This window comes from Nicotiana sylvestris, chromosome 10 (assembly GCF_000393655.2).
Source record: "Nicotiana sylvestris chromosome 10, ASM39365v2, whole genome shotgun sequence".
NCBI classification, from domain to species: domain Eukaryota; kingdom Viridiplantae; phylum Streptophyta; class Magnoliopsida; order Solanales; family Solanaceae; genus Nicotiana; species Nicotiana sylvestris.
The window spans coordinates 64,478,415-64,501,108 of NC_091066.1; the positions used below are offsets into that span (position 1 = coordinate 64,478,415).

The 22,694-nt window shown below is 36.6% G+C and overlaps 1 protein-coding gene across 2 annotated transcripts; it reads left to right on the forward strand.

Moving 5' to 3' along the window:
• The first annotated feature begins 13,951 nt into the window (after window positions 1-13,951).
• On the forward strand, window positions 13,952-20,980 carry LOC104216227 (endo-1,4-beta-xylanase 1-like). Of its 2 annotated transcripts, XM_009766236.2 has the most exons (8): window positions 13,953-14,336; window positions 14,487-14,546; window positions 15,192-15,559; window positions 15,641-15,800; window positions 15,953-16,305; window positions 18,174-18,351; window positions 18,672-19,205; window positions 19,680-20,980. In XM_009766236.2, the coding sequence occupies exons 1-8, from the start codon at window positions 14,265-14,267 to the stop codon at window positions 20,793-20,795; spliced, it is 2,841 nt and encodes a 946-aa protein (XP_009764538.1). In that variant the 5' UTR covers window positions 13,953-14,264; the 3' UTR covers window positions 20,796-20,980. The 2 variants fall into 2 exon arrangements, with proteins under 2 accessions (XP_009764539.1, XP_009764538.1); XM_009766237.2 differs by lacking the exon at window positions 14,487-14,546 and having other exon boundaries at window positions 13,952-14,336.
• The last annotated feature ends 1,714 nt before the right edge of the window (window positions 20,981-22,694 follow it).

Here is a 22,694-nt window from a genome sequence, read left to right on the forward strand (position 1 = left end):
TTTGGGAAATTTGACCTAGTCGGAGTAGTATAAAGACGGCCTCGAAATGGAATTTCGATGGTTCCGTTAGCTCCGTTGGGTGATTTCAGGTTTGGGAGCATGTTCGGATTGTGTTTTGGAGGTCCGTAGCTAATTTAGGCTGGAAATGCCAAAATTGAAATTTTTGAAGTTTCCGGTTCGATAGTGAGATTTTGATCTAAGGGTCGGAATGGAATTCCGAAAGTTGGAGTAGCTCCATAGTGTTGAATGTGACATGTGTGCAAAATTTCAGATCATTCGGATGAGGTTTGATAGACTTTTTGATCGAAAACATATTTTGAGAGTTTTTGAAGTTCTTAGGCTTGAATCAGATGTTAATTGGTTGATTCGATGTTGTTTGAGGTGTTTGGAAGATTTGTATAAGTTTAGATGGTGGTATAGGACTGGTTGGTATATTTGGTTGAGGTCCCGGGGGCCTCGGGTGAGTTTCAGGTGCTTAATGGAAGTGGAATTGGACATAGGAAGAATTGGAATTTGCTGAGCCTGTCTTAACCGCACCTGCATGTGTGGGACCGCAGGTGCGGCGCCGCAGAAGCGACTATGTGTCCGTAGAAGCGGGTTTGGCCCAAAGCTCCAGGATTCGCAGGTGCGGTTGGGTTTTCGCAAATGCGGTGTCGTAGATACGACCAAACGATAGCAGATGCGGACCCAGCCCGATAAGTGATTTTTTGCACCTGCGATGGATTCTTCCGCAGGTGTGGGACCACAGGTGCGCTCCCTTGACCGCAGATGCGGTAATCGCTGGGCAGAAATATGAAATTTTGAGGGTTTGATTCAAAACTTGGAAAAATCAAACTGGAGCTCGGGAGAGGGCGATTTTGGGAAAAAATTGAAGAGGAAATCATTGGGTAACAATTCTTTAACCCCTTCTAGTTATATTCCATCAATCTATAGTTAGTTTTATCATTTAATTTCGGATTGGAGATGAAAATTGGGGAAAAGTTGGAAGAAAGTTCTTAGACCTAGAATTCGAATTTTGATTGGGAATTTGACCTTGGATATGGATAATTTTGGTATGTATGAACTCGTGAGAGTATGAGGATTCTGAAAATATAAATTTTACCCAATTTCGAGACGTTGGCCCGAGGGGTGTTTTGGTCATTTTTCCTAATTTCGTGTATTAGCTTAGAATTTCTTTGTAGAATCAGTTACTTGAAGTGTTATTTACATTATGAAATTGAATTGAATAGATTTGGGTCCTTTGGAATTGAGTACTCATGGCAAGATCGTGGTTTCGGATTGATTTGAGCTGGATCGAGGTAAGTGGCTTGCTTAACGTTGTATGGGGACATTCCCCTTAGGATTTGGTATTGTGGTAATTGAAATGCCTTGTACGTGAGGTGAAGAGTGCGCACTTGTGCTAATTGTTGAAAAACCTTTTTTCACTAAAGTAGTTTTAATTGTGTTTTTCCTTTCCTGCTTACTCTACTTGGAATTTTAGTCTGCTGTTAGCTTAGAAAAGCATGTTTATTTGACTTAATTACTTTATTGCTTAACTGCCTTAATTGTATTATGTGAAGCATGTTAGGTTAGAATTACATGTTTTACTTGGTACGAAATTGAGCTTAATTAAGTATTCTTTGTGTTATTGCTGTATGTTTTTACTTTGGGATTACAGGACGGCATCCCGGGATATCCCATATACGTACTTATGACTTGAGCTGAGGTGTGGGATACCGAGAGATCCCTATCACGTATATTGAGGATACCAAGAGATCCTAGGGATACCAGGAGATCCCTAGCATATATTGAGGATACCAAGAGATCTCTAGCATATATTGAGGATACCGAGAGATCCTCGGGATATTAAGAGATCCCTGAAACATATTGAGGGTATTAAGAGATCCTCGGGATACTAAGAGATCCCCGGTCCTTTGCTTTGTGAAAAGTGGTATTCCTTGTGATTGTTTCTGTCTCTGTTTCAGTTGTAGTTATCTTTATTATCCTGTATTAATTCTTATTGTTATCTTTCCACTATACTGCTTTATCTTATACTGTCACACTGTATATTTTATTTAATCTCAGTAGGTTCTTGACCTTCCTCGTCACTACCCGACCAAGGTTAGGCTTGTCACTTATTGAGTACCGCTGTGGTGTATTCATGCCCTTTCTGTGCATGTTTTTCATGTGCAGATCCAGGTACCTCCACGCAAACTTATCACGCTTGAGACGAGGCATTTGCAGAGACTCCAAGGTATATCTGTCGCGTCCGCAAACCGAAGAGTCCCTTTCTACTCTCCTTTTTAAGATTTAGCCCTTCTGTATTTTTCTTTCTTTGTTAGATATTATGGAGTTAGACGTTGTAGGCTTTCAAAGACTTGTGATCATGAGATTACGGGTTTTGGAAAATGTATTTAGCTTTCGAGAGTTATTATTGTGTATGCCAAGCAGCACTTTAAATTACCATTTTATTTCACTACTTCGGTTTTGAATTATTTCTTCCGCAACTTAGTTTATTTTTCCGCATTGATAGGCTTACCTAGTCGTAGAGACTAGGTGCCGTCACGATGGTTCACGGAGGGCGACCAAGGGTCGTGACATAAAGTTATTACAAAAAGGCTTGCAATATAGTTATTGTAAGTAGGTAAGGGATTAAGAGTTTAATTTCTAGGTTATAATTTAAAGTTACTTAGTTAGTGAAGTTGAAACCTTACAAATGTAGGTCGTGGTTTTTAATCCTGTGAACTGGGAGGTTTTCAAGTAAATATCATTGTGTTATTTACTTACTGTTGTGTTCTGTGAGAACTGATAAAGAACCGAGTTCTCTATACAGTTTGGTGGACTCTTAGTTTACATTAATAATAGACCAACAAGAACCATGAAAAATATTTCTAGTCAAGAATTATTTCTAGAAAGACTTGTCAAAAAAGAAAATGTAAACAAACCAAATTGAGGATATGGCTCGGATTTTCGCTTATTTAATTAGAGGAAAGAGCAGAATTAACATTGTTGTGGCTGCAACCAGAAAGATCTTCCGACTTGTCTACCAAGCCAGGCCATGAATCAACTCAAATATTTTTCACTGTTCATTTTCATTATACTGCCTCTGAAACTTGGGGTTTTCAAGATTGAAATAAGGCACAAAAGCTTGGAAAATTGTGTAGATAAATTCACCATCTAGCTTCAATATCAAACTGGTTAAAGATAACATACAAATCCTCAACATTCTTCCATTCCCTTTGAACTTGCTTCTATCAGTACCTAATAATTACACTATAGGAAAATGTGCATATAAGCACATTACAATATTCTTTTGAAGCTGGATATTATGCAAAAGTATAAGAATAACATGAATATAAAAAGAACATAACAACGACGTCTCAGTCCCAAGTAAGCTAGAATCAACAATATGAATCTTCACCGATCTTGTCGCTTTATTTAGATCATGTCACTCTGTTTAGACCCATGTCAGATCAACATTATACAACATGATCATAAAAAGAATTAAAGATCGAAAAAAACAGACCCATGGTAGCACTAAGCTTAACAGAGAATAAAGGCTTAGATTTGATCTATTAGAAAAAAGTCTCTCTGCCATGGCTGCAATGATCAGAGACCTTTTGTGATAGCACATAAGACTCACCTCACAAATTCCCTTGCCTTTGCCAAGCTAAGATATTCAAAAATATGATTTGCAAGCTTCTTGGAGAATATCTGTTATTAACCTGTATTGCTGTAAATAAATAAAATAAAATTTTTACTGAAAACAGAAACAGAAAGTTAGTAGAAATAAAATTTCGAAAACAGTATTTGAACTTCTTCAAAATAAATTCTGAAAACGGTATAGGAACAAATCGAGCCCACTAAATACACAATGTGTCCTTAAGGAAATTATTTCCCTCAAGTACCCGAGGTTCTGGAATATATCCTTCCAGGATATAAGGATTTAACTCATCGAAGTGTTGGTACCAAAAATGCGGATGAATAACGAACCACTCGAAGGCTGCAAAACACACTAGAATTTTTATGCAGAAGAAGAAGAAAATTATCAGAAAATTTCATAAGTAAATATTCTGGGATTTGAAGGTATATTTATAGCTAATTTGGTACTGTTTCTGAAAAGGTTTACAACCTTTCAGAATAGCCATAGTTATTGGAACAGGTTTGACACTGTTTCAGAACAGCCATAGCTGTTGGAAATATTGCGGGAAATGTAAAACGAATTTAAAATAATTCGGGAAAGAAAACGGGCTGAATCGGACCGGGTCGCAGGTCATGGGTTATTCCGGATTGAATTTTTGTTAATTAATTTAATTAATTAAGTAAATATTTGAAAAGAATTTTTTCCAAAAAAAATTAATCAATCAATCTTTGACCAAATCCAAATCCAAATCCGAAGCTGAAACCGAAGCCGAGCGAGCGACGACGGCGATGGTGCGAGGCTTGCCTTCTTCTTAACTCTTCAAGAGATAAAAGATGAGTTTCTCTATATATACACAAAGATTTTCTTTCCTTTTACCAATGAGGGACAAAGTGCATTAGTAAAATGAACTCATTCAAAATTTCACTTTCCTCCATTTTGTTTTCCACCATTTTCCATTCACACCTCTTTTGTTATTAATAAATAATAACAAAACCCAACAATTCCCCACATGAATGGGGAATGGCTATAAACTTAAAAGAATGCACGGACTTGTGTGTGTTTTACATGTAAGAATTAATTGCATCTGGATAAGTAGGTTTCCCTTTGAACTTTCCGTAGTGAACCTATATCGGATATACTCGGTCAATCAGTAGATTTGATATCTTTGAACCGTAGAGCTTTGTGGTATACCTAGACAACATAAGTCATACAATCAATCCTTAACCATCTATGGTTCTCACGGTTGTGTTCGTTTTAGCCATGAACACCGCCTGGTTTCATGAGTGCTTAGAGAATGGGCCTTTACTTTCATTCTCCTTGAAGCGTCTTACAGTTCACACTCACATAGGTGATTCCTAAACGTGTAATCCTAAAGACACACTATCTAATCATATTTTGCTAGATTTAGCAAATCATTAAAAAGCTTTAAGCTTTATTGACTCATCAAAAAGCCTTAATGCTTTACCTCATTTTTTTTAACATTGTATTCATCACGAGAATGGGTTGAGTTATTTGAGAATGTTGAACCGTCATTCATAAATTTGTTTGATCTCTTTGAACCTAGCTCTAGGGATCTCCAGTCTGCTAGGTTGAGTTACCGCCATGATGACTTATCCTAGGCCTTTAACCTCATTCCTTTGATGATCTTTCAACTGCCTCTCTAGATAGACCTTTTATAAGTGGATCCGACACGTTATCTCTTGACTTTACGTAGTCAATTGTGATAACACCACTAGAGTGTAGTTGTCTAACGGTATTGTGTCTCCATTGAATATGACGAGATTTTTTGTTATACATAACGCTCCCTGCCTTACCTATTGTCGCTTGACTATCACAATGTATACAAATAGGTGCCAAAGGTTTGGGCCAAAATGGAATATCTTCCAATAAATTCTGGAGCCATTCAGCTTCTTTACCGGCCTTATCTAAAGCTATGAATTCAGATTCCATTGTAGAATGGGCGATGCACGTTTGTTTGGATGATTCCAAGAAACTGCTCCACCCCCAAGTGTGAAAACATATCCACTCGTGGATTTAACTTCAGATGACCCGGTGATCCAATTTGCATCACTATATCCCTCGATCACGGAAGGATATTTGTTATAATGCAAAGCATAATTTTGGGTATGTTTTAGATATCCCAAAACTCGTTTCATTGCCATCCAATGTATTTGATTAGGATTACTTGTAAACCAACTCAGTTTGCTAATAGCACATGCTATATCTGGTCGCGTACAATTCATGATATACATCAAACTTCCCAATACTCTTGCATAATCCAGTTGTGAGTCACTTTCACCTTCATTCTTTTAAAGTGCATAACTCATGTCAATTGAAGTCTTGGCAATTTTGAAATCCAAATACTTGAACTTGTCAAGTACTTTTTCAATGTAGTGAGACTGTGATAATGCTAGACCTTGTGGAGTCTTGTGAATTCTGATTCCTAAGATCACATCAGCAACTCCTAAGTCTTTTATGTCGAATTTGCTAGCCAACATGCATTTTGTAGAATTGATATCTATCATAATTTTGCTCATTATCAACATGTCATCAACGTATAAACAAACAATGACTTCATGACCTAGAGTATTTTTAATGTAAACACATTTGTCACACTCATTGATTTTAAATCCATTTGCCAACATTGTTTGGTCAAATTTTGCATGCCATTATTTGGGTGCTTGTTTAAGTCCATAAAGTGACTTAACAAGTTTGCACACTTTCTTTTCTTTACCAGGAACCACAAGACCCTTAGGTTGTTCCATGTAAATCTCTTCCTCGAATTCTCCATTTAAGAAAGTTGTTTTAACATCCATTTGATGGATTTCAAGACCATACACGGTCGCTAGTGCCACTAACACCCTAATAGATGTTATCCTTGTTACTAGCGAGTAAGTGTCAAAGTAATCAAGGCCTTCCTTTTGTCTATAACCTTTGACAACAAGTCTTGCCTTATATTTGCCAATAGTGCCATCAGCTTTAATTTTTCATTTAAAGTTCTATTTCAAACCTAAAGGCTTATTTCCTGGAGGATGATCAACCAATTCCCATGTATGGTTATCCAAAATTTATTGAATCTCACGATTGACTGCCTCTTTCCAAAATGTTGAATCAGAAGACGACATAGCTGCTTTAAAAGTTTGAGGCTCATTTTCAAGCAAGAATATCACAAAATCTGGTCCAAATGAAGTAGATGTTCTTTGACGTTTGCTACGCCTTGGATCTTCTATACTTGGAGTATTTTCCTTTGGTTCTTCCCGAGGTCGTTTAGGTCTTTCACTTAAAGACTCGCATTCAGTTTTATACGGATAGATGCTTTCAAAGAATTCAAAATTATCTGATTCTATTACCGTATTAATATGAATCTCGGGATTATCGGATTTATGAATCAAAAACTGACATGCTTTACTGTTTGTAGCATATCCAATGAAAACACAATCTACTATTTTTGGTCTGATTTTAACTCTTTTAGGTAAAAGAACTTGTACATTTGCTAGACAACCCCACACTTTGAAATATTTCAAGTTGGGTTTTCTTCCTTTTTATTTTTCATATAGAATAGATTGCATTTTGCTGTGGGGTACTTTGTTGAGTATTCAGTTAGCTGTAAGGAGAGCTTCCCCCCACAAATTCTGCGGCAATCCAGAACTTATTAATAAAGAATGCATCATTTCCTTTAATGTTGGATTTTTCCTTTCCACAATTCCGTTGGATTGAGGTGTGTAAGGTGCAGTAGTTTGATGGATAATTCCATATTCTGAACATATTTCTGCAAACGGAGATTCATATTCTCCACCTCTATCACTTCTAACCATTTTGATCTTTTTATTCAATTAATTCTCCACTTCATTCTTGTATTGCTTAAATGCTTCAATTGCTTTATCCTTACTATTAAGCAAATAAACATAACAATATTTAGTGCAATCGTCAATAAAAGTAATAAAATACTTTTTTCCACCTCGAGATGGTGTCGACTTCATATCGCAAATGTCAGTATGAATTAAGTCTAAAGGATTTGAATTCCTTTCAACATACTTATAAGGATATTTTACAAACTAAGATTCAACACATATTTGACATTTCGATTTATTACACTCGAATTTAGGCAATACTTCTAAATTAATTAACTTTCGCAAGGTTTTATAATTTACATGTCCTAAACGAATATGCCATAAATCATTTGACTCCAATAAATGAGAAGAAGCTGAAATTTTATTCATACTGTCAACAACCATTACATTGAGTTTGAAAAGGCCCTCCGCGAGGTAGCCTTTTACAACATACATTTCGTTCTTGCTTACAACAATTTTATCAGAAACAAATACACATGCGAATCCATTCTTTATAAGTAAAGAAGTAGAAACTGAATTCTTCCTAATAGTAGGAACATGAAGAACGTTGTTGAGCGTTAACACCTTGTCGGAAGTCATCTTTAGGAATATCTTCCCATAACCTTCAATCTTGGCTGTTGCATTATTTCCCATGGAAATTTCTTCTTCGGGACCAGCAGTAGAGTAAGTCGCAGATGCTTCTTTGACAGCACAAACATGTCGAGTGGCTCCAGAGTCAATCCACCTCTCCTTCGGATTTCCAACTAGATTTCATTCCGAAAGCACTGCACAAAGATCATCAATGTCATCATTCTTCTCCACTATGTTGGCTTGTCCCTTCTTATTATCCTTTTTCGGAGACGACAATCAGGGCTTTTGTGACCAACTTTTCCACAATTGTAGTAGCTGCCCTTGAATTTCTTTTTGTTCTGCTCCTTAGTTTGTCTAGAAGACCTCTTCCTCTTCTTACTTTTTTGAGCAGTATCCTCAACAATATTAGCTTCCATGATCATTGAATTTCCACGAGACTTCTTCTCGTTTGTTTTGTTGTCTTCCTTGATCTTTAGACGTATCACAAGATCTTCCAACTTCATTTCTTTGCGCTTGTGCTTAAGATAGTTCTTGAAATCTCTCCATGAATAAGGTAATTTTTCAATCATAGCAGCCACTTGAAATACTTCATTCATGACCATACCTTCAACAATAAGGTCGTGAAAAATAAGTTGAAGCTCATGAACTTGGGTTCCCACAGTTTTGTTGTCTATCATTTTATAGTCTAAAAACTTGGCAACCACGAACTTCTTCAAGCATGCATCTTCTGTCTTGTACTTCTTCTCAAGTGCATCCCATAATTCTTTCGAAGTATTCATTGCACTGTACACATTGTACAAGTCATCCTCTAAAGTACTTAAGATATAGTCTTTGCAAAGAAAATCTGCCTGCTTCCATGCCTCAACAACCATGAACTTTTCATTGTCCGGCATGTCCGCAGCAGGCGCTGGAGGCTCTTCACTAGTGAATTTATGCATACCAAGTGTGGTAAGAAAGAAGAACACCCTTTGCTTCCATCCTTTGAAGTTGGCTCCAGAAAATTTCCCTGATTTCTCGGCCGGAGGAACAACAGTGCGGCTTGACGAGGCTATCGTCGTTGCACCAACAGTCGCAGAAGGATTTCTGTTAACATTTGCCATTTCTCACTGTCAACAACAGAAGAGTTCAGTTAATGGCAAAACCAAAACATCAAATAATACTGCAATCAATAAACAGTACGTAACAAAAAACAACCGAAGTTTTTATATATTGTTTTACATAAAAACGATGAAGTTTTTATGTTATTCAAATCATTTTCTGAATTTCAATACTCTGATGAAGTTTTTATATCTTCAAATCAGAATAGTAAAATTCAGACGGAGTAGAAAATCACACAGGTTTTAATCTCCACAAACAGAATACATAATATAATTAATAATTTTCTTAAGATTGTTATTAATCTGTATTGCTGTAAATAAATAAAATAATAATCTTTCTGAAAACAGAAACAAAAAGTTAGTAGAAATAAAATTCCAAAAACAGTATTTGAACTTCTTCAAAATAAATTCTGAAAACGGTATAGGAATAAATCGAGCCCACTAAATACACAGTGTATCCTTAAGGAAATTACTCCCCTCAAGTACCCCGAGGTTCTGGAATATATCCTCCGAGGATAGAACGATTTAACTCACTAGAGTGTTGGTACCAAAAACGCCGATGAACAGCGAACCACTCAAAGGCTGCAAAACACACTAGAATTTTTGTGCAGAAGAAGAAGAAGATTATCAGAAAATTTCATAAGTAAATATTCTGGGATTTGAAGGTATATTCATAGCCAATTTGGTACTGTTTCTGAAAAGGTTTGCAACCTTTCAGAACAACAATAGCTATTGGAACAGGTTTGACACTGTTTTAGAACAGCCATAGCTGTTGAAAATATTGCGGGAAATGTAAAACGGATTTAAATTAATCCGGGAAAGAAAGCGGGCCGAACGGAATCGGGTGGGTTATTCCGGATTGAATTTTCGTTAATTAATTTAATTAATTCATTAAATATTTGAAAAAAAATTTGTCCAAAAAGATTAATCAATCAATCTTTGACCGAGGCCGAGCAACGACGACGACAACGCAAGGCTTGCCTTCTTTTTAACTCTTTAAGAGCTAAAAGACGAGCTTCTTTATATATACACAAAGATTTTCTTTCCTTCTACCAATAAGGGACAAAGTGCATTAGTAAAATGAACTCATTCAAAATTTTACTTCCCTCCATTTCTTTTCTCACCATTTTTCATTCACACCTCTTTTGTTATTAATAAATAATAACAAAACCCAACAATGTCATCATAGCCTCATTCACAAAGTTTAAGGTTTAGGATTCGGATTTTGGGTGACTAGTTTACGGGGCAAAATATGTACTTCCCATAAACATATCTGGCACTTTTATGATGAATGGGTCGTTAGTCTTTCTCTTGGTAAGAGAAGTACTGGAAAATTCACCGGCTATATTAAACTTCAGAGAAAGAGAGAGACCACCCTTAGAAAATCTCAACCTTTCTCCGTGTTCCATAAAAAAGCCTCATTTTTTAATACAAACAGCTGTGTGGGAGGCTAGATTTGCCTTTTCTCATACATAAGCTAAACCCTGCCATGGTTGCAAGCTTAAGAAGTCTTCGTGAGATGCAGAAACCTAAATAGATACCATATCTCACAAGGCCGTTGTAAGCTGCCATGCTAAGATATAGCAAAGCTCAACTAAATGATGAGTAAAGAATGAAAATCTTCACTGCCTCAGTGAACTTAATTTGCTAACGATTAGTTTGAAATTGGTAAACATTGAGTTATCATTGGCTTCCAAGAATGACAGAGAGGGGCAATCACTCAAACAACTCTTCACAACTCTCTAAATCCAGCAACCTTAGACTTAAACTTATGGGATTTTTGTCGTTTTCATTTCACCTTCTGCTTCATACTATAGTGCCCTAATCTTTTTGACCTCCCAAAATTATGGGCCTCATGTGAAAGGTCTTATTTGTAGAAATGATACCAGGTAGTCACTTTTATGGCTGCTTCACTGAAATAATTTCCTCCATATCAAATACACCCTAAGATATAAGAGACAATTGACGCTTAGATCTGCTTAAAATGGGGCAAAGATAATTGGACTACGTCATGGCTGCAAAAAAAGCCGGTTGCATGTGACCGAGAAGGCCTCAATCACAAACCATTCGGGCTTGCCCTGCCAAGATACGGGTCGGATGTTCTCCATGCCGCGATTATCAACCCATTTCAGCAATATAATCACAGCCTCCTCAGTACCTTGTATATTAAACAAATTATCTTGAACCATAGTCTTTCATTACACATAACTTGAAAGTGTCCTTCCCCTGATGATTTTATGTTGAATAACCGCAAAGCATTTCTCCCAATACCGAAACTCCATTTTTTATGTACGCCACGTTTAAAATCAAGCACAATCTCTCTGGCAACGGTATCTGTCTGTACTCCTTTGCAATACTAAATGAAACCACAAAATTGTTCAGTGACAAAGCAAGACAATAAAATGCTCCATGTACAAATCCAAAGAGTCCATATGAGGTGTTTATCAGAATTACGAACCCCAATATCAGGGGCGGAGCTACGGTAGAGGGTGCGGGTTCGGGCAAACCCAGTGACTTTTTTCGAGACCCTGTATTTGTATTAAAAATTTACTCTTTATATATAAATATATCCTACCGAACCCAGTAACAAAATGTGTCTGAGTTCAATGGTAAGAGTCTTGGGTTCGCTCGAAGAGCACGCGGGTTCGAATCCTACTAAAAGCAGTTAGCTATTTTTTCTTGTTTTTAACCATTTTTCTTTTTAAAATAGCACAAATTAAACGACATCGTGGCTGTTTTTTCTAATCTTCTCAATTTCCAAATCAAAAAAGTTGGGGTTCTACCAAGAGATTAAAAACCCTACATGAAAAGAGGCGTACCAAGTCCTTCCTCTCCAGCAACAAAAACACTATTTTCCACCGTTAAAGAGCCTTCTTACTCAATTGAAAACCAATAGCTTTTCTCGATGAAAGTTGTTCTCAAACTCCAGTTCCAAAACACCCCAAACTTCAGCTTCAAAAATCCATTAAACTCCCACAAAAATCAGCGAAAATCAGCTCCCAAAACCCCCTTTTACACCAATAATGGGAGAGGAGTGGTTGTGAAGAAAGTTAGGTTGAACTTAGGAGCGAGGAAAGCGAAAGCAGAGAAGATGTTTGGGTTAATGGATGAGTTCTTGAAGAATAATGCAGTTAGTTTACAAAAAGATATTCTTGATCATGTTGAATTTACTGTTGCTCGATCAAGATTCAATTTTGATGATTTTGAAGCTTACCAGGTACTCCCATTTCCCGATTTATTTGACATTTGTTCAAAGGTGTAAAAATTGCACAGCATACTCATTTTTGGCATTTGGGTCTCGTTTAACTGCATCATCCCTTATTCTTGATTTGCTTATTTGTTGGAATAGAGTCATGTTTCACTTACTGCTAGAATTATACCCTTATTAAGAAGAAAATCTTCATATGCCTACAGTAGAGCTACAGTAGAAAAAAATTCAGTGACTTTTTTCGAGACCCTGTATTTGTAATTTAGAACTCATACACTTATAATCCTAGCTCCGCCTCTACCCAATAAAAAACAAGCCATATCAATAACAATAGATTCTGCACTTTGAGAGCCTGTTGCTCATTGAAAAACCCGCTTTCGTTGGAAAAAAGAATATGGTAAGATGTGCTATTGATGTGTAATCAGAGAGCCCCCAAAACCAAAAGAAAAAGGTAAAAGAAAATAGTGTAGTTCACTAAAGCTTAGCTTAATCTATTTTTTATGTAAAACATACATACATTAAACAAGATACGAAGATCACTCCATAATCAATCAATTAATTATATCTCAATTTCTAACTAGATAAGGTTGACAAAGTAAGCAACATGAGGGCTTTTCGAGGATCATCATCCAAGCAGCTTAATTTAAAAGTTTTTCATAATATCTAATCTTTTATGGCCTGTTTGGATGATCGTCACCCATAATTTCATAATGTACAATACTGTATTATATACTATATAGTATCGCATTGTATCGTATTACACTGTATTAATAAATATAATGTATATTTTATGAGTAACCACGCAAAATCCACCAAATTCGTCGTTACAAAAATTAAGCATTTCATGATTATATAACAACGGAAGGATAATGGGTTTACAATACCATATAATAAAATTTTAAGAACAATAAAAATAACACATGTTACAATAAAAATAATGCAATAAATGAGCCACGGGAAACAACCATCTCTCGCATTACCATATTATTTTTGTATTTACTGTCGCCCAAAAACAATCTTTCTCTTTTATTCGGACCAGGATATATTATACCTTTTAAAGCTCATATTGGAGGGAACATCAGAAAAAAAACAACACAAAACAATCAATGCAGCCTAGCCTAATAATCAATGCAGTTAAACAATCAGGTAAGGATAGATTTTAAATTTAAGCCTATTTAGGTGGGTAATACTGTTTGATAACATATATGCCATCCGTTTTAATTTATCTGGACTTATTTTAATTTATGTAAATTTATTTGACTGGACACAATTTTTTTTTAAAAAGTAATAAATTGTTTCTCTTTTACAAGCAGCAGAAAGGAAATAAGTTCATGTTTGACCAAAAAGTGTTAAGCCATTTTGTTAAACTAATTAAATAAAATAATAATATATAAATTCTCATTAAATATAATAAGTTCTCAATAAATATAATAAATGACAATAAATATAAATTCACCCAAATATTCAATGAGCTAGATGATTTTACTCTGATACTGACATTGATATAAGGTAAACAAACATGGGAATATAGATAACTTTATAGGATTTGATGTGAAAAAGTCAAGGACAAACAATAAATCCATTCTTGTACAAAGATAATGTTTGTAGTTAGAATCAATTTTTTTAGAGACCTTATGATATACAAATATTACATATCTCTTTCTTTCTCTCTCTTGCTACCTATAGACATATCCCTTATTTGATCTTAGCCTCGCCAATATTATTTCTTAAGCATGACCTCGGTGTAATTGATTCTTGATTGCCGTCCCTTGATCAGACCCATACAGCTCAAAGTAAATTTAAATGGATTATAAGTTGGTACGAGGTTGTGCTCGGATTTTGACCAAGATAGTGAAGACAGCTGAACACGAAAAAGCCGGATCCTTTTTAATCAAAAAAGACATCATCTGTATACAATGAAACGGCTTACTGCTAGTAGTTTTGCACGTCGACTCTTCAAATCCAATTCAGACCACGCCCATTCACAGGTACTCTCTTTTTCTCACACTGATGGTATTGTTCTTGCTTTTTCCAATCAATTAGAATTGAAAATGAAAATAGTTCTCGGGGTAACTCATTGGGTTTGGAATTTTGTCTTGTGTAAGGTGTACGATTAATTTTTGTTATTTTGGATTTAGAGATCAAATGAGAGCATGGAGAAGCCACCTGTAATCACTGCCGACAGCTTTGACTCTAAGGTGCTAATCGGTTTTTGTGCATTTTCCAAAAATGGGGTTTTATCAAGAATTTCGATTTTTCTTATTGGTCAATCTGAACTAAAAATGAAAAAAGAAAGAATATTTGGGTAATTCATGATTCATGTTATTTAGTAGTACTATTTTTGGTAGTTGTGGAAGCAATTGTGTTGTTTGAATCCTTTTGTTTAAAGAAGATACTAATTGTTGAGTAACAAAACTTATTTGTAAGAAAAACTTAGGATAAACCAGAAGATATAGTTGTGATGCAAGGGGATCTGACATTTGAGCATGGAATTCTGACGAAACTTAATATGAGTTAAATTTCAAAAAAAAAATCAGAACCTGTCGAATACCTTAGGAAAAGAATGAACATAAGAAAATTGTGTCTATAATCTAGATTAGAACAAGCAAACACAAGCCATTAGTTCTGTGTATCAGAAAAACATGTTTAAAAGGTGATTTAAAGCACACATTGTATATTTATCTAGTTCGATTTTACCTTGGAGTAATGTCTTTGCTTTTCTACAGTTGTTAGTAACTACTGTCTCTTGCATGTGAAGCCTGTACTTCCTAACAATACATGATTTTTTTGCTGTCACTTACTTCTCTTCGAGTGCATTTATGAAGATTATATTTTACTGACAGAGCCCAAAGGAAAACAGGGAAAACACTGGCAGCTATGATGCTGTTAATATCATACATAACCATGACTTCTCAGAAGGGCTGCACTTGTGGCGCGCCAATTGCTGCAGCGCTTTTGTGGTTCCAGCTGGTTCTGGTTACCATAAAGGAATTACAGAAGATGTAGGCTGTTCTTACGCTGTTGTCACAGATCGTAAGGAATGTTGGCAGGGCTTGGAGCAAGATATTACAAGTAGAGTTTCAGCAGGTTGTGTTTACACGATTTCTGCTTGTGTTGGAGTCTCTGGTGCTTTTCATGGTTCTACTGAAGTCCAGGCTACATTGAGACTTGTTTACCAAAATTCAGAAACAAGCTATTTATTTATTTCACGGTTAGGGTCTCTATCTTTATCCTTATTATAACTTTTTCTTGTTTACGGAACAGCTATAACTTAGCACCTTACTCCATGCAGAAAATCTGTTACGGAGGAGGGTTGGCAAATATTGGAAGGTTCATTTTCGTTGTCAACTATGCCCAATCAAGCTATCTTTTATCTCGAGGGACCTTCACCTGGATCTGACCTGCTCATAAAGTCAGTGAAGATCACTTGCCCCAGCTTCACTGATTACGAAGTAAGTTATTGCTGTTGTCGTATTCCTTTTTGTATCCATACAAAAGGAAAAATGGAAGTCCCAGTTATGAAATGCATTATTTTTTATTGATTGTACCGGCTTAGAAACTATCCGCACTATTACTAAAAGGACTCTTCTGCTTATTCTGATAGAGTTCTAGGCCAACATCCAGTTGTACTGATGATGAGAAGATCATAGTAAATGCAAATTTTGATGACAGCCTGTATAGTTGGTCCGGAAGAGGCTGCAAGGTTGTTTGCCATGACTCTATGGCTGATGCAAATATCAATCCAACCTCTGGAAAATACTTCGCATCTGCAACAGACCGCACACAGAGCTGGAATGGGATTCAGCAAGATATAACCGGGAGAGTGAAGCGAAAGCAAGCTTATGAGATGACTGCTGTAGTTCGGGTACATGGTCACAATGTCACTAATGCAGATGTTCGGGGAACATTGTGGGTTCAAGCAGCTGATAACCTTGAACAGTACATAGGCATTGCCAAGTAAGTTAATCTGAGTTCCACTTATTGAATATGCACATACTGCCGTCCATTGTAGTATCTATTGACTAATCATAACTAAAGTTTGGCAGTATATATCAATAGCCCCTTGAACTTATAAAAAAAATCATTTTTAACACTTCAACTAAGGGCATGACCTATTAAACATCTGAAGTCCGTAAAAGCTCTACCTATCAAGCATGATTTGAACAATTCATTCAATAAAACTAAGTGCATGCAATTCAAACGCTATGACAAGATAAAAACAACTAATTAAAAAATGACACGTGGCTGTTCCAATTTTTTTAATTTCTTCTTAATTCTTCTCAACTGTTGCATCTCTTGAGCACCACCATTTCTTCCCATTTGTTCTCCCACCTTCCTGGTTTAGGATCAGTGGCTATTGTAGAATCCTAGACGGAAAGTACCCAATCCCAAAGTATTGGGTCTTAGGCCTGAAAAGCTTCAAGCAAGCAGATCCAAGGGTTTTCCTAATGGGCTGACTTGAAAGGATATATGAGGGTATGGGAACATTTGCGGTGATGTATCTATAGACGGCTTGGTGGTCCAGTTCCATCCACTGCGACGTAGAGAATGATCCTCTGGCTCCTGTTAGTAGACCAAGCATGCTTCCAGCATTCAAGCCCTCATGGCCATAGTCTGATGTGTTCCTAGTAAAAGCATTTAAAGCATGATGATAGTAAGGCATTGTCGAGCTAAGCATTTGCTGGCTCTCAGAGGTGGCCAAATGGGATTGCTGGCATTACATCTCAGTAAAGAAAATCTCTTTCTTGTTGCTTGAACAACATTTTAATGGTAGCTGCTTTGGAGAAAGAGAAGTCATCAGTAGTCTTGGCTGAAGTCCCTGCAATCCTCTTCAATGACAGACTAACAAAAGCTGCAAATTCTATTCAAAGTGCTTTGATGGCTGCTCCTTTGTCTTCTACTCTTGAGGAAACGAGAGAAGAAACTAGAAGAAGAGTAAAAAAAATAGAACAGGAAAAAAAATGCGCAAAACCAAAGCTGAATTGGGCAATTTTAAGGCATTTAACACATTAAAAAGGGGTGAAAAATATGCACTAATGCGCGTCAGCATATCGTGCTTAATAGGCACAACTTTCACATACTTCAGGTGTCTAATAGGTTATGCCCTTAGTTGAGGTGTCAAAATGAAATTTTTTGTTAAGTTCAATGGGTTGTCTATGTATTCTTCCAAAAAAATTCCTTTTGTTCTTGCAAAAGCACCCACACTATATACAATAATTTACCCTTGTCAATTATGACCATACATCTTATGTAGCTTCTGCATTACCGTTTCTTGCTAGAAGCTTCTGCATTACAGTTTCTTGCTCTTTATTTTGGCTGAGTGCTTCAAACAATTTGTTCTTAAATAAAATGCACACAGTCCTAGGTCATGAAATTTCTTTAATGCTATCGGACCAGAAACAATGTTTTATGACTCCACTAACCTATGCCTTTTTGCACATCTATAGCATTTTTATGCCGTAGTGTTAGTCAATATAATCGCCTTAGTGTCGTTAAGGACTTTCTGATATTAACTGGTTTTTTCTTCTGAACTGTGTGTGGATAATCACTTCTCTACAGTAATAGCAATCACTAACATGAGCACTGCTGTAATTTTCCTGGAAGGATAATCACTATGTCATTATCTGTTGACATTGATCTTTCTTAACATTCTTGGAATCAATTTTAATCCAAGCTAAGTGAAGTTCAACCATGCGACATAACAGATATATGGTGGTTTGACTTGATCCGTTATATTCTTTCCCCTGTATTCTCTTGGTTTCTTCAATTACTGTGTGCATTGAAGCTTCTGGTGAAGTAGCTTAACAGAAGCTAGTGGTCTGCAGAGCCCAGGTTACTGACAAAGATTGGGTGCAGTTGCAAGGGAAGTTTCTTCTAAATGACTCCCCATCTAAGGCTGTTATCTTTTTAGAGGGTCCACCTCCAGGCACGGATATCCTCCTCAATAGTTTAGTTGTAAATCGTGCAGCTAAACCTCCTCCTCCTTCTCCACCAGTTCCTGAGGTTAGTTGGCTCCTCTTTTTTTTTTTTTTTAGCTTGGCAATAGTACAAGGGTAAAGGCCTTAGGAAGTATTATGTCATGCCCCTAATGCTAACTAGCCCCTTATCCTAATTTTTTCTTTGAGCCGAGGGTCTATTGGAAACAGCCTCTCTACAGTCACAAGGTAGGGGTTAGGTCTGCGTCCACATACCCTCCCTAGACCCCACTTGTGGGATTACACTGGGTTTTTTGTTGTTGTTGTTGTTGTTGTCGTCTCTCCCGATCCATATATCTCAGTGAAATAGCATTTGAAGCATTCTTTCACTTTTTCTTTCGCTTTCAGAATGCGGTTTATGGTGTTAATATAATCACAAACACCCATCTGAATAATGGCACAAATGGCTGGTTTCCCCTAGGCGATTGCACAATGAGTGTTAAAACAGGCTCGCCACATATAATTCCTCCAATGGCTAGAGATTCCCTTGGTGCTCATGAGCGTTTAAGCGGTCGTTATATTGCAGTGACTAATCGTACTCAGACATGGATGGGCCCTGCTCAGGTGATCACAGATAAAGTTAAACTCTATTTGACATATCAAATATCTGCATGGGTTAGAGTTGGGCGAGCATCAGGCCCTCAGAATGTAAGTGTGGCCCTTGGTGTAGACGACGAATGGGTTAATGGGGGCCAAGTTGAGGTCAGCAATGATCAATGGCGTGAAATTGGAGGATCTTTTAGAATCGAGAAGCAAGCAGCTAAAGTGATGGTGTATGTTCAGGGTCCTGCTTCTGGGGTTGACCTAATGGTAGCTGGACTTCACATTTTTCCAGTTGACAGACGTGCAAGGTTTAACCACTTGAAGAGACAGACTGAGAAGGTAATGTCTAATTATTTCTGCATTGTATTTTCAATTGTTATTCCAGAGTTATGGATCTTATGATCTTCCGGTCCTTTGAGGTGCTTCTAAATCCTTGTTGTACTGGTGCCAACACTGTGTCTGAAAGCCGATCTGTGATATTTTACTGATTTCTGCAGACAAGCTCTGAAATAGGAAAAAAAAATTGCCTCTTTCATGTATTGATTTCTTAGACTCTTCCTCGTAACTGAATTCAGAAAATGTTGTTGCAATAATACGGTTAAACACAGTTCATCAAACATTCCCTCTCCTGTGGATCTGTGTCAGTGTGTTGGTATGTGTTTTGAGATCAAATAACTGTTTTTTCTGGTATGCTCTTCGATAGGTTGGCAACACACACCTGCATATTCTCTTTGGCACAAGCAAACCGTAAAATGCACAGCTCTTTCAGATATGATCAGTTATACATCTGACAAAAAAATATTTCTTTCCCAGATACGCAAGCGAGATGTCATCTTGAAGTTCTCTGGATCAGACTCAGGCTGTTTGCTTGGCACTCCTGTTAGAGTTAGACAAAAGCAAAACAGTTTCCCCTTTGGATCATGCATTTGCAGAACAAACATAGACAATGAAGACTTCAACGATTTCTTTGTCAAAAACTTCAATTGGGCTGTCTTTGGGAACGAGCTGAAGTGGTATTCCACAGAAGCCCAGCAAGGAAATTTCAATTATAGAGATGCTGATGAGCTCCTAAACTTTTGCTACAAAAATAACATTGAAGTTCGTGGTCACTGTATATTTTGGGAGGTGGAGTCCACTGTTCAAGCATGGATACACTCATTGAACAAAAATGAGTTGATGATAGCTGTTCAAAACCGTCTATCAGGCCTATTGACACGTTTCAAGGGGAAGTTCAAACATTATGATGTGAATAATGAGATGATGCACGGTTCTTACCACCAAGATAGACTGGGTAAAGAAATATGGGCAAATATGTTCAAAAAAGCACATGAATTGGATCCTTCTGCGATCCTATTTGTAAATGACTACCATGTTGAGGATGGCTGTGACACCCGGTCATCCCCAGAAAAGTACATTGAGCATATTCTTGACCTCCAAGACCAGGGTGCACCAGTTGGAGGAATAGGTATTCAGGGACATATTGACAGTCCAGTTGGACCAATTGTCTGTTCGGCTCTTGATAAACTGAGTATCCTTGGACTTCCTATCTGGTTTACTGAAGTTGACGTCTCTTCTAAAAATGAACACGTTAGAGCTGATGATTTAGAAGTTATGCTTCGAGAAGCTTTTGCTCACCCTGCTGTGGAGGGTGTAATATTGTGGGGATTCTGGGAGCTGTTCATGAGTCGAGAAGATGCACATTTAATTAATGCAGAAGGCGAGCTCAATGAAGCTGGAAAAAGATACCTCGCTCTTAAGCAAGAATGGTTATCCCACGCTCATGGTCATACTGATGACCAAGGTCAGTACAGCTTTCGCGGATACCATGGCTCGTATGAAGTGGAAGTCGTTATTGCTTCCAAGAAAATTACCAAGACTTTTGTGGTTGACAAGGGTGATGATGCACTAGTAATCTCCATAGATATATAGTACTGATTTTACTTTGAAGTCAGAAGATTGTCTGTACATGTTCTACAAAATGTGATTTGTTAATCGTGTTGTATCATTTCAAATGAATGAAACAAACAAAAAATTCCATTGTTACTTTAAATACAATGTTTTGATTGTTACTTAAATTCGTCGTTACGTAATGATGAAAAATATTACTTTATGTAGCGACTGATTTGGTGTGGTTGCATTGTTACCTTTTTTTCCCCTCTCATCTTGCCCTTCCTTGTTATTAAATAATCTTATGTTATCCTTTATCTTACCTTTTTATATAATAATTTTATTTCGTACCTTACCTTTTCTTCGTATTCTAAGTTTATTCTTCATAGTCTTGGTACATGACATGATGAAATTACGATAAACAAGTACAATCTATCCAAATATTATATGCATTAAAACGGTACAGTACAATACAATATGATACGACACATCATGAAACACTACATAACAATCATCCACGAGCTAATTTGGAAAATAAATTGACTCCAAAACGGTCTTCTTCCCGTACGTGAAAATAACTTGGATAGGAGCCATATTCACACGAGCTAATTTATTGTGTTTAATTATATTTTTTCCCTACGACTATTCCTGCACTGCTGAAGCATGGTTCTGCAAAAACCTTGCCTTAGGATTTTCTAGGGATATCTCTTGCTCTACTGGTTTTGTCTTTACATGATGACTTTTCCTCAAAGCATATAAATTAGATTTCTGAAAATGGGTTCTTCTAGCTTTAAGATACCTTTTAAGTTGTGTATGTTTTTGTGGATTGTTGTCTGATTTGACTCCTTTGGTCTTGGTCCAATGCTGCATAATATTGAGAATTTCTATAAATCTGTTTTAGGATATGCACTTGTCTTATTGAAGCTATTGAAGTCTACATATATTTTCAAACTAAGAAGCATGTTCAGGGGTCCTAGTTTAGTTTCATTGTCTTTGAAAGATCATCTACGTATTATCCATGTTTTCTTGAAGTATATGAGGCTGTGCTGATCTAAATCATGTTATGTGCTACTTAAATGAAACTGTATATCTGTTTGAATGAATATGGTTATGTAGTTGTCTTTTCTTCCTTAAATATTAGTTTAAAGAATGTTTTGTTTATTAATAGATTGACCTTTAGTTATGTTGTTTGGATATTGAAACAGGTAGAATGTTTGACTTGATTTTGACGTAGCTTCTCTCAACCATGAACTTAAGTCCCATATCATGTTTCTTAATTGCTGTTTACAAACTCACAGCCTATCGGTAGATGTTAATGGGGAGAAATTTAAAAATAGCCAGATTTACAAGTGGTCATTTAAAAATAACCACAGTTTCAAAAGTAATCGAAATTTAGTCATTTTTCATGTAAAATGAAATCTAAACGAAAACACTGTTCAAAATCCAGAAAAATACTCCAGTATAGTATAATATACCGGTCCAGCATAATATACTGGAGATTGGAGCACTGGTGCTCCAATCTCCAATATATTATACTGGAACTTTCCCGCGTGTTGGAGTTCCAGCATAATATGCTGGAAGTTCATACACAGATGCACCGATCTCCAATATATTATGCTGGAACTTTCCGTATTACAGCAAAATAGTGACTATTTTTCAATAACTTTGCAAAAGTTGGTTATTTTTGAATGACCAGTCCAACAACTGACTAGCTCGTGCTATTTTTACATGTTAATGTCAAACCTCAAGCTCTTTTTCTTTTTTAAATGAATTCGTATTGTTCCTTCCAAAAATCTTCTTTTCCATGCAAATCAAGCAAGTAATGTTTTTGGGCTATTTCTTACTTGGCTTTTCCAAATATCAAAATATTGTTTAAAATCCTTAACAATGAATTTGAAGTCACTACTAAGAAAACGGGAAACCCCATTGTCAAAATCGATC

Coding starts and splice junctions, on each gene's coding strand:
- LOC104216227 (XM_009766236.2), top strand. CDS start 14,265: ATGAAACGGCTTACTGCTAGTAGTTTTGCACGTCGACTCTTCAAATCC. Junction 14,337..14,486: donor CAGACCACGCCCATTCACAG/GTACTCTCTTTT, acceptor TTTTGGATTTAG/AGATCAAATGAGAGCATGGA. Junction 14,547..15,191: donor CCGACAGCTTTGACTCTAAG/GTGCTAATCGGT, acceptor TTTTACTGACAG/AGCCCAAAGGAAAACAGGGA.